This window comes from Peromyscus eremicus, chromosome 7 (genome assembly GCF_949786415.1).
Source record: "Peromyscus eremicus chromosome 7, PerEre_H2_v1, whole genome shotgun sequence".
NCBI classification, from domain to species: domain Eukaryota; kingdom Metazoa; phylum Chordata; class Mammalia; order Rodentia; family Cricetidae; genus Peromyscus; species Peromyscus eremicus.
The window spans coordinates 54,301,434-54,314,184 of record NC_081422.1 but is presented as its reverse complement, the minus strand read 5'-3'; the positions used below and the strand labels follow the sequence as shown (position 1 = coordinate 54,314,184).

General features: G+C 36.0%; 1 protein-coding gene and 1 long non-coding RNA gene across 6 annotated transcripts in view; one reads left to right on the top strand and one right to left on the bottom strand.

Moving 5' to 3' along the window:
* The window catches only part of LOC131915085 (uncharacterized), a 33,945-nt gene extending 24,497 nt beyond the window's left edge, over positions 1-9,448 (top strand). Inside the window, exon 3 of the long non-coding RNA XR_009380257.1 lies at positions 9,130-9,448. This is a non-coding gene — a long non-coding RNA (uncharacterized LOC131915085). The remainder of the gene's footprint in view (positions 1-9,129) is intronic.
* The window catches only part of Myo9a (myosin IXA), a 214,235-nt gene that overhangs the window by 91,871 nt on the left and 109,613 nt on the right, over positions 1-12,751 (bottom strand). For all 5 annotated transcript variants that reach the window (XM_059268022.1, XM_059268025.1, XM_059268027.1 and 2 more), the window contains one exon: positions 9,100-9,295. In XM_059268022.1, the coding sequence (XP_059124005.1) occupies positions 9,100-9,295 (196 nt within the window). The remainder of the gene's footprint in view (positions 1-9,099; positions 9,296-12,751) is intronic.

The following is a 12,751-nucleotide window of genomic DNA, read 5'->3' as shown; positions in this document are numbered from 1 at the left end:
TTACCTTAAGAGTTAGGGAATAATGATTACATTTAACAATTCTGCCTCTGTACATGAAAACTGTATAATTTAGGAACAAATTAAGTGACACATAATGAACTGAAGGTCCATTAGTACACATTATACAGCTAGGAATGGAACTCAATATTATAAATTACAAATAGTTCTCAAGATAAGTCATTTTAAAGCTCAAAGAAAGACTAATTCAAAAACTGTTGTAGTTTTTTTTATTTCAATGAAATTCCCTAAGCTAGATTTCTAACAAATGTAACACATCTTTGCATCATTAAACAAATACTCCACAGCATAAACGAATATAATACGTCTTTAATTAATATTCTACAACAGGATGGGGAATGAATGGGATTAAGATATATAATGTGAAAACCACATAGAATAAGTAACTAAATAAAAAAGAATTTTATCAAACTGATAATAAAAATAAAATGTTATGTTAAAAACATCATTTAGCAGAGAAAACATCATTTATTCAGAGAATATTATCTACATTTAGCAGAGAAAACACAATCTTATTAATCATCAGATAGACATAAAAATAGGCTTTTTAAAGGATGAAATATACTTCAAGAATTTTATCAATGGAGCTGGAGAGATGGTTCAGCCATTAAAGGGTAGGCTCACAACCAGAGACCAGGGGCTTCAAACCAGACCAACAACTCTTAGCAATGAACACTTGCAAGTAGAGATGTATGGACAAAGGTGTATACAGCATGATTTTTTGGGTTTTTTACACTGCAACTTCTATGATGAGGTTTTTAATTCCTTCCCTTTTTAATTTTTTTTCATTTTATTTTCTTCCTTTTTTTCTCTTGAATTTTGTTTAATTAGAGGGGGGAGGGTGTACAGGGGCAGAGGGCAAATGGGAAGGCATTGTGTTGTTTTTTTATTAAGTTCAGTAGCTGCCCCTTAAGCAACTGCTGTCCTAATCGGCAACTGTAACTCCACATTTACCAGTAGCAGTTCAGCCACACTGGCTTAACCAGGCGGGATTCTGTTCCCTCAGCACTGGCTCCATCACACCACTAAAGGGAACTTTACCTAGATCTCTATCCCTCTATAGAACTCAGGAGTCAAAGGGTCAGGTGAAATTCTGCTCACTCAAAGAGGCTGAATAGCAAGTAGCTAACCTTCTCTCCTAGCTCATGTCTCCTCCAAAACAGGGCATTCTTCTGTTCAGCCCCCACTTAAGAACCCTAGCTACACATGGTTCCTCCCTACCACTTCCTCTCAGCTAGTTGCTGACTCAGCCTCCTCATCCCAGGTTAATTTTATATAATCAAACAAATGTAACACATCTTTGCATCATTAAACAAATACTCCATAGCATAAACGAATATAATACATCTTTAATTAATATTCCACAACAGGATGGAGAATGAATGGGATTAAGATATACAATGTGAAAACCACATAGAATAAATAACTAAATAAAAAAGAATTTTATCAAACTGATAATAAAAATAAAATGTTATGTTAAAAACGTCATTTAGCAGAGAAAATGTAATCTTATAATTATTCAGATAATACATAAAATAGCAGACTTAAAATCCATTTTAAGCATTCTAACAAGCTGATAATAAAAAATAACTATGTTTTTAAAATGGATCATTTACCAAGATAATTGCAAATATTTAATTTTTTATAAAAAAAGAACTTACCATCATTTCACTGTTACAGATACTTTAAAAAAAAAATACTCAGTTTTCATTATTACCAGTAATTACCCTTGATGGCCAGGCATCAGACTAGTCTGCATGTGGAATGACAGTCAGGTAAAATGGACAAGTTTGGGAAGAAGAGACAGAGGACACTGTGAATTATACTCATAATCCACTCAACCAATACATAATTTGATAATCTATTAGAAATAATTCAGGATATAAAAATTACTTTTTGTGTGAGAGTAGTTATTAAAATGCATTAAATTACTGTGTCAATTTTAAGAAATTGTTCAATATTACTATATCCACTGTTCTCTATTTTCCACTTAGTATACCAGTGTCACTGGGGTATTTCTGTATCTTTGTAGTTTTGTGATTCAATGCCATATCTAATGTTTTAAATACCCTGTGTCCTAATCCTTTCATTCTACTTTTTATACCTTTTACAAGCATTTTAACAGCTTTAAACACTGTTTTCCAGACTATAACACCAGTTCTACACCTTAAAATTATATTCTTCTTGTGTTCTGTGTGTAGCAACTCCCTTTGCACATGACTTGATTGTCCCATATTAATTTGTAAATATATTTTCAGTGGAGGTTATTTTCTAAGTATTGCATAAAGTGGTTTTATTTGGGAGGGGTTACAATTACTTAACTTATTGTTTTGGTTTTTTGTTTGTTTTAGACACAGGATACAGACTTTTGAAGCAGTTTTTCCAATTTTTTTTAATCAAGGTAGCTTTGGCTGGCCTTAAACTCACAGCGATTCTACTGTCTTCTGCCTCCTGAGTGCTACATGACATTATGTACTAGCACATACAAATCCAGATGCCACACTTAAAAAAGTACAGATGAGAGACTTGATTGTTTTAAAGAGAACTTAAAAGTATCTATCTAAGGTTTACCAGATTAAAGTTCTTTTTGCTTTTCTATGTAAGGCCAGTGGAAAGAATTTTCAAAAGCCATTTTAGTGACAGAAAAATTAAGCTCACAATCCTAGCTCCAACTGTATCATTCACACATGAGGCCAGATCTTGGAGCCTAAGATTTTATTCTGGCAGGTCCCAAGCCTTAGGACTCCTCTTATCTCATGTTGCCTGACAGATTTCCAAACTCATGGAGCTCAAGTGATCATCCTACCTCACCTTCTTAAATAGTGAGGATATAGACATGTTCTACTCCATCTGCCTCTTAGGTCCAGGTTTATTAAGTATTCAGCTTGATGTGTCTAAGCAAATGTCTACATTCATGTAAGCCTGAACCAGGATATAGACATTTTAGCCCTCCCAAAGTTATTTTATCACCTTTTCTATCAGTACTACCCTTGCCTGCAACACTACCAGAGGCAATCACATTCGAATCTTTCCTTCTGTACTACTTTGCCCGTTCCGAAACCAAATGAAGTAATATTGCTACCTAACTTTTTGTTCAGTAATTTTTGTAACTTATCAACTATGATAATCACCAGTTTATTCCTTCTTATTGCCCAATAATATCACAAGGCAGGAATATGTCATGATTTGGTTATGCTCTTCCATTGATGAATAGGAGGGTATTATTAGTAAATGAACATTCATTTTGTGTGTTTACATATAACAGTGTCACTGAAATATAATTCACATCACACAACTCACTATTCAAACTGCAAGTCAATACTTTTTAGTATAACTAACAAAGCTATACACCATCACCACAATCAATTTTAAAGTATGTTGACCATACCAAAATGATACCCTATACATAGAACAGGGACTCACTATGTAGTCTAGATTTACTCCAAACTCACTATGTAGCTGAAGTTGACCTCAAACTCCTATGTCGCTCAGCCTTCAAAGTGTTGAGATGGCAGGTGTTCACTACCACACCTGGTTCTTACACTCATAATCTCGTCACCACACCATTCCCAGACAATCAATCAAAATTCTACCTCTACAGATTTGACTACTAACAATTCTTATGAATAGAATCATACAAGATATAGTCTTTTGTGCCTCTTTTCACAGAGCATACTGCTTTTATTGGGGAGGAGGTTGAGACAGGATGTCTCTGCCTACCAAGTGCTGGTATTAAAGGTGCACACCACTATACCTGGCTACTTTGTTTTGTTGTTATTCTTGTTTTTGGTTGAGTTTTCTTAAATATGTGGCACGACATTTACCCGTACTTTATTCCTTTTATGAGTAACATTTCACTGTATGGGTATGCCAAATTACTAATATAATTTCTAATTTATAAGCCAGAATTAAATCTTCTATTCCTTCAGAAGTCAGTATTTGTTGTTTGTACTTTTCTACCAATATTGCCATTTCAAACAGTGGCCAGTCTAGCACCGGGTATCAATGTAGCTTATTTTTGCTAAATTTTTCTGGTTTTACTTTTTTTTTGTTGTTTTTCCAGACATGGTTTCTCTGTGTAACAGCTCTGGCTATCCTGGAACTTGCAACTTGCTTTGTAGACCAGGCTAGCCTCAAACTCACAGAAATCCTCCTGCCTCAGCCTCCTAAAGCCATGTGCCACCACCACCACCCAGCATAAACCTTTCTACAAGCACTTCTTTTTTTTTTTTTTTTAAGATTTATTATGTATACAGAAGAGGGAGCCAGATCTTATTACAGAGGGTTGTGAGCCACCATGTGGGTGCTGGGAATTGAACTCAGGACCTCTGGAAGAGAAGTCGGTGCTCTTAACCTTCAGCCATCTCTCCAGCCTCTCTATAAGCACTTCTTAAGCTGTATTTTGTAAGTCATAAGATACTATTTGGTTTTCTCCTAGGAGTAAAAACACCTATGTCAAGACACTATGTAACCAATACACAATCATTTTCAGGCAAGGTTTCTATGGTCCTCTGGCCCATAAACAACAAATGGCAGGACAAAAACTAAACAAGCAGGGACTAGTATGGACTGTGTTTGTTCTTATCTCCAGCTCAAAGTATCTTCTACCTGTTCTTGTCATTTCTTTCATAAGCTACTTATTATGCGGAAGGCATTTATCTGCTTTCTACAAATCAAGACATTTTTAGTCCTCTTTTCTTTCATTACTGCCCTCAAACATGTTTTTTAAAATTATTAACAGTTGATATGAAAATTTTAATTAACAGTAATTTAGTGCTCTAGTATAAATTAAAAAACAATTTCAGTTACATAAAAAGTGACCCATATCCTTTTCTTTACACTGTACTATCAAAAAAGTAATTTCTTTTAAACAGTACAATGATCAGCATAGAATTATAATCATTACTTTAAGCAGCTATCTCTCAAATCAGAGTGCTGGAAAAATAGAGAAATTATATTTATTCCATCTTTTTGTAGTTAACTATAATGGTGCTCTTCATTTCTTCCCTAATGTTTCTATTATCCTTTTATAAATAAATAAATAAATACACACACACACACACATATATATATATATATATATATATATATATATATATATATATACACACACACACACACACACACACATGTGTCTATTTCTGTATGTGCACACATGAATGCAATTCTCTCAGGGGCCAAAAGAGGGCATTTGATTGCCTCTGGAGCTGGAGTTGCCAATGGTTGAGAGCCACTTAATATGGGTGCTGCGAAATGAACTCAAGTCGTCCGGGAAAGCAGCAAGTGTTTTTAACTGATAAGCCAACTCTCCAAGCCATTACTATTACCTTAACCATTTCAATCACAAGAACTCCCTTTCATATTTCCTATAGGGGTGTGATGGTTTGAATAGGAATGGCCCCCATAGGCCCATATATTTAAATACTTGGTCATTAGGGAATAGCACTACTTGACAGGGATTAGGTATGGCCTTATTAGAGGAAATATGTGAGGGGGGGCATTTTGTGGTTTCAAATGCTTAAGTCAGCCCCAATGTTTCTCTCCTACTGCTGCCTGCCCACCCAGATGTAGAACTCTCAGCTACCTCCCCAGCACCATTTCTGTCTGCTTGCTGCCAGGCTTCTGGCCATGATAATAATGGACTAACCCTCTGAAACTGTAAGCCAATACCAATTAAATATATTCCATTATAAGAGGTGCTATAGGGTGGTGTGTAGAGTGAGTAGGAAATTTCTTAATAAAAAAAAAAAAATGGAAAAAAAATAGGTGCTGTACACTTGGGGAAGCAGCCCTGCACCTCACCTGGGCAAAACAGTAGAGCAGAATTTGGTTGAGGCAGCTTTGGCTCTGAGGATGTGACAGCAGGAGAACTAGCCATGCTTCTTGTTGCCTACTGCAGTGGGTGAGCTAGCTGAGGCAATGCTGGAGAGCTCACTCTGGCGGTGAATAATGAGGGAAAACTAGCAGGCTGACCAACCCAGTCCCAGAACCAGGGCATACCCTAACATCCATCTCTGAACTGCTGGCATGTGAAGAGGTCAGACCTGCAGTTCCAAAGATGCAGGACCTCAATGACTCAAGGCAACAATAGGATATCCAAAATGAGCCCCAGTGAAGGCCCAGTATCAAGAGTGTAGCAGAAACTAGAGGCCTCAAACCAGACCAATGACTCAATGCAGTGAACACTTATAAGTAGGGATGTATGGACTAAGCCAGGCGGTGGTGGCACACACCTTTAATCCCAGCACTCGGGAGGCAGAGCCAGACGGTTCTCTGTGAGTTCGAGGCCAGCCTGGTCTACAGAGCGAGATCCAGGACAGGCACCAAAACTACAATGAAAAACCCTGTCTTGAAAAAAAAACAAAAAAACAAAAAAAACAAAAAAAAAAAGTATGGACTAAAGGGTATACTGTGTGACTCACTGTCACAACTACAGCTTCCATACTGATACCTTTTTTGGATTATTGTTAGTTTTTCTTTTTCTTTTAAATTTTATTTGGGGGAAGGTGCAAGGGCAGTGGGCAGATACAAAGGGATGAGGAGATGAACGGGATCAAAATGCATGATGTAAAATCCACAAATAATTAATAAAAAATTTAAAAACAAAGAGTTGTAATCATGGTGTCTCTTCACAGTAATAGAACACTGACTAAGACAGTGGGAAAGTCTACTAATAATTCATTTACGATTCTTTTCTCTAGGACTATCTTTTTGCTTTTGTTGTTGGGTTTTGTTTTGTTTTTGAGACAGAATCTCTCTAAATAGCCCTGGCTGTCCTAGAACTCACTATATAGATTAAGTTGGCCTAGAACTTCAAGAGATCCACCTGCCTCTGCCTCCTAAGTGCTGGAATTAAAGGCGTGCACCACCACATCTGGCTATCAATTGGAGTACCTTAACTGCTATCATTCTGAAGGACATTTTGTGGGAGGTAGAATTGTTCATTTTATCTTTTTTTCCCTTCAATATTTTAAATATATAATATTCTACTACTTCTTACTCCAGTGAGGTCTGATGAGAAACCATTTGTTGATCTTAGTCTAGGTCCTTTATACATGACAAATCACTTTCCTACTACCACTTGCTTTTCACATTGTCTCTTTTACTTTACATTTTTAATTAATTTATTCATGGGATGGGTGATGCACACTTGCCATGGCCTGTGGAGGTCAGAGGACAACTTGCAGGAGTTGGTCCTTTCCTTCCTGTCAGTCTTGGAGATGAAACTCAGTCATCAGGCTTGGCAGCAAGTGCCATTACCTGTCTGTTAAAACCATCTGGCCTGCCTATCTCTAGATAGTTTAATTATGATGTATCTACGTTTGGATCTCTTTGAATCCATCTTCCTTGTCATTATTGATGACCTAGCATGTGTGGATTAATTGGTCAAATATAAAAAAAGTATAGCCATGATTTCTTCAAAGACTGTTTCTGACTCTTTTCTTCTGGATAGCTAGATGTTGATATGCTTGATGTTGTCCAATAGGTCTACTTAGCTTTGTTGACTTTTATTTCATCTCATTTCCTTCCTGTTCTTCAAACTAAGTATCTTAAAGGAAATTATTTTCCTTAAAGCCTCTTTAAAAAAAAAAATCGGGGGCTGGAGAGATGGCTCAGCGGTTAAGAGCACTGGCTGTTCTTCCAGAGGTCCTGAGTTCAATTCCCAGCAACCACATGGTGGCTCACAACCATCCGTAATGAGATCTGGTGCCCTCTTCTGGCCTGCAAGTATGCATGTAGGCAGAACACTGTATACATAATAAATAAACAAATAAAATCTAAAAAAAAAAAAAAAAAAAAAATCACCTCTTAAAATCACTTAGAGGAAAAGCAGATCTGAAGTGTTCTTTTATTTCTCCAATAAATTTTAATTAACAATATTTACAAAAAGTAGTACATACATATAATCTAGAAATAAGAAATGAAGTTTAAAAGCTGACTTCAAAGGTTTACTACAAGTATATACAAGTCAGTTTGGGAACCACGAAACAAGGAAGCATTCTCACAATTCCACTGAATGGCATGTCTCAAACTACATATAGATTAGAAAATTCTAACTATGCAGCAATGTTCTAAGACTACAGCTAGAGCAAATACTACAGCACATTCCAAAGGGGCACAAGGGTCTATGAAACTGCCCTCACACAAAATATAAAATGGGATGTTTCATGGCTTAAAGAGAAAGTACACAGAAAAAAAAATTTTAATTTCAAACTAAAAACTCAATAAACTGAGAGAAGGTTAATGAAAAAATACTTAATGAAAAGATGAAGTATTGACTCTTTAATAGAAAAGAAAAAGTACTCTAAGTTACAAAGCTAGTCAACAGATAAGGTGACTCTGAGGCACGAGACTACTATACATATTATATTGACTGACTCTAATATTTTTGTTTCCTAATTTGCTTTTTTATATTAAATTACAATTTCATTTGTAGAAAAAAAATACAGATGAACAAAACAGAAAAAATATTAAAATTAAATTCTGAATCATTATATGATTATCAGCCTTATACTCATTGTGGGGATTTGAACGAGTGGCCCTCATTTGCTCATATATTTGAATGCTTGGTCTGCGGTTGGTGGATTTGTTTGAGAAGAATTAGAAAATGTGGCCTTGTTGGAGAAAGTGTGGCCTTGGAGGTGGTGTCACTGGGACTGGGTTTTTTAAGTGTGAAAAACCCTTGCCAGGCTCGTCTCATTCTCTGTACCTGCAACTTTCAGATCAGATGTAAGCTCTCAGCTACTGCTCCAGCACTATGCTTACCTGAACTATAATAGCCATGGACTAACCCTCTACAACTTTAAACAAGGCCCCAATTAAATGATCTCATTTATATCTAGCCTTGGTCATGGTGTTTCATCACAATATAAGAACCCCAATTAAGACACTCATTATTTCCATAAATATCTATTAATGAATATATAGTGACATATGCCTACATATATAAAGAAACATATATTTAATCACTTAAAGGTATATGTGATTTATCAATTATGAAACATGATTCCAGAGTATGACAAGAAAACAGAACAAAATAAAAAGTATTATCATGGCAGAATACTAGCAAGGATGGCTTACCACTTTTTCTATGAATGTGTTTTTTCCCAGCTTCCCTGAAGGCAACCACAGCTCTGAAAAAAGCTCGGAGAACTGCCCATCGGAAAACAGCTACAGGATCAATTCCAGTCATCCCAGAGACAAAGGCGTTCCTGCTACTTCTCAAAAGAGCCACAATGTCTGGACGCATGTGATCTGTATTTTTTTCCCGAAAATCCTATGTGAAAAAAGTACCAATGATATTTGTGAAAAAGGCTATTCAAATCAAGAAGATAATAATAGGTGACAGGTTTGAATGGTGCATGAACAGAAATTATGAAATTGAATTCTATTCTGGGTAGCTATCTGGACAAGATATCTTCCAAAAAGTGTTGGCCAAGTCTGAAACTACTGAATTATGTAATAAATACAGAGTGAACACAATAATTTTATTGTGGATTATTAGACAGTCAATTTGAAGAGGTATTAGATAAAATGGTAAGATAGCTAGAAAACTAAAAAGAGCCAGTCTTGAGAAAACCAGACAAAAGAGCACCTTACTTGTTCTCTGTGGAGACAGTGGACAGGTTAGAAGGAAAGCAATAAAGCAGGGGCAGAACAGATGGGAAAAAGTACAAGTGGTGGGAAAATAGACAAATGACATACTTAAGGTCTATAAGGTATAGCTTGGTTTTATTTTGATTCATTCAATGATAAAAGGAATGGAAATGTAATGATAGCAGCCAGTTGGTATTTTATAAACATCTGTGGCTGCACAGAGAATGAATAATATAGAAGAATGAAGGACCTTTTTTATTTTTGATACCTGTAATTTATATGTTTCTATTATCAGCTCTTTTTATAGAACACTGTATATATTACTATGTAGAATGAAACTAACATTAGACTTTGTTGATGTCTTTTCTTTTTCAATTTTGGTAGGTTTTGTTTTGTTTTGAGACAGGGTATCACTACATAGCCCTGGGTGGTCCTAGGACTCATTATGTAGAGCAGGCTGGTTGAACTCAAAGAGATCCTACTACTGCTGCCTCAGAAGTGCTGGGATTAAAGGTGTATGCCACCACTCCCAGAAGCTTTACTGATTTCTTTTTCATTCTTTTTATTGTGTTGATTTCTGATCTTTATCATGTCCTTCTCATTCTACTGGGTTCAATGTGCTGTTTTCCAAGTTTCTTGAGATGAAATCTGATATAATTACTTTTCAACTTTTCATCCTAATTTCTTTTCAAGCATTTGTCTTAAATAATTCTACAAACTTTAACATACTGCATTTCTAACTATTCAGTTGAAAATAGATCTTATTAGAATGGCAAGTAATTTTAGTTGTGATCCTCTAGATTGATTCATCAACTACTTAGAAGAGTTTTGCTTAATGTTTAAATTCCCAGTAACCAGAAAGAAAGAAAGAAGGAAAGGAAGGAAGGAAGGAAGGAAGGAAGGAAGGAAGGAAGGAAGAAAGAAAGAAAGAAAGAAAGAAGGAAGGAAGGAAGGAAGGAAGGAAGGAAGGAAGGAAGAAAGAAGGAAAGAAAGAAAGAAAGAAGAAAGAAAGAAAGAAAAAGAAAAAAAGAGGAAAAAAATTTAAAAGTTAAAAAAAGCCAGGCGGTTGTATCATAAGCCTTTAATCCCAGCACTCAAGAGGCAGAAGCAGGCAGATCTCTGTGAGTTTGAGGCCAACGTGGTCTGTAGAGTGAGTTCCAGCACAGCCAGAGCAACACAAAGCAACCCTATCTCGAAAAACCTAGATAGATAGATAGATAGATAGATAGATAGATAGATAGATAGATAGATAAGTAAATAGGTGCCCAGTAACCTATGACACACAATTGGGACAGGTGTTTTAAAAATGCTGCCCATTATTTCCGTTTGAGATTTTGTGTATGCCCTGTGGAACAACAAAGGATTTATCTACAGCTACTTTTACTTTGTTAAGGCTTCTGTGGTGCTAGGAATTAAACTTAGAGCATCACACATGCTAGAAAAGCACTCTACCACAGCTACACTCTCAACCCTACAGCTACTTTTGGTCTTGTTCTGCTTCCTATAGGTTGAATCAAAGTTACTGGGTATAAATTGGTTAACATTTTATAAACTGGACGCTTTCGCCATTGTAAAAATCCTTTTATCTCCAGTAATATCTCTAGCTTTGTCTAATTTCCTCAATGAGTATATAACTATACCTTTTAAATCTTCTTTTAGTTTCAATCAACTCCATAACATAAATAAACATCACAGAAACAGATGTGCATAATATATGACAAAGGCTGGAGAGATAGCTCAGAGGTTAAGAGCACTGACTGCTCTTCCAGAGGTCCTAAGTTCAATTCCCAGCAACCACATGGTCACTCAAAACCATCTGTAATGAGATCTGGTCCCTCTTCTGGCCAGCAGTCATACATGCTGTATACTAAATAAATAAATCTTTAAAGAGAAAAAAAAAGAAAACAAAAAGAAAACTCTATTTAAAAAAATAATATATGATAAATGTCCCTTTAGTCTGGAGCATTAAAATACTTGGTTCCCACTTGGTGGCGCTATTTGGGTAGATTCAAGGGGTGTGGTCTTGCTAAAGTATGCCACTGGGGACAGGCTTTCTTTTTAAAGACCCACACCATTTCTAGTTCTAACTCTCTATTTGTGCTTGCAGATCAAGATGTGAGCACTCAGTTTCTGCTCCAGCTGCTATGCCTGCTGTTTCCCCACCATGATGAACTCTCAGCCCTCTGGAACTGTTAACCCCAAATAAATTTTTTCTTCTCTAAGTTGCCTTGGTCATGGTGTTTTACTACCACACTAGAAAAGTAACTACAACATCTAACAACAGGCTCAAGATTTTTACTATGTTTTACTTTGTAAATTATATCTAAAATCTGCTTCTCACCTGTGTTGCATCTCACACATAGCATCTCCAATGGACTCAATTATCTCCAGCCATAAATCATTCACTTAGAACACCTATAATGTGGAGATCTCCAGAGTATATCTTGTATAAGATCTTCCCCATTTCTAATGCTACTCTTGTGATTCAATTTAAGATTTCACCTCAATTTAAATGGGGGGGGGGGTTATGAAGATGGAAAAGAGAATTAATAAATTCTAAGAATCCAGTCTTGCCCTTTCTGCTGTCTGTAAAAACACAAATCTTCTGCTTAACATAGTTTCACAGTTCCTATAACAATTCAACAAAAATAAAACTAAACTCAAATTAGTGAGGTTGGTGGTAAACATCTGTAATTAAAGCACTCAGAAGGCTGAAGCAGGACTATCACTTCACTAACAGCATTCGCTACACAGTAAGAACCTCCTGAACTCATTAAATGCAAAAACTCTGAGGCCAGCCTGGGCTACAGAGTTAGTTCCAGGAAAGGATCCAAAGCTACACAGAGAAACCCTGTCTCAAAGAACAAAAACAAATCAAAATCTAAGTTCCTTTAATGTGGCCTAGAAGCTCTTCAAGATTTAACCTGATATCTGCTCTTGAAATTTAAATTATGTGACTTGTCCTTAATAGTCTTATATCACTGACCTTTTATGTACTATTTCAACATACTAAATTCCATTCTTACTTTATAGCACTATCTCAACTCATCAGCATAACATTTACTTTAGGTCCTCTCTTAAAAATCAAAGTGTTTTATAGAGGTACTTGTGAATCTACAGATTAAAAGGTAATTAC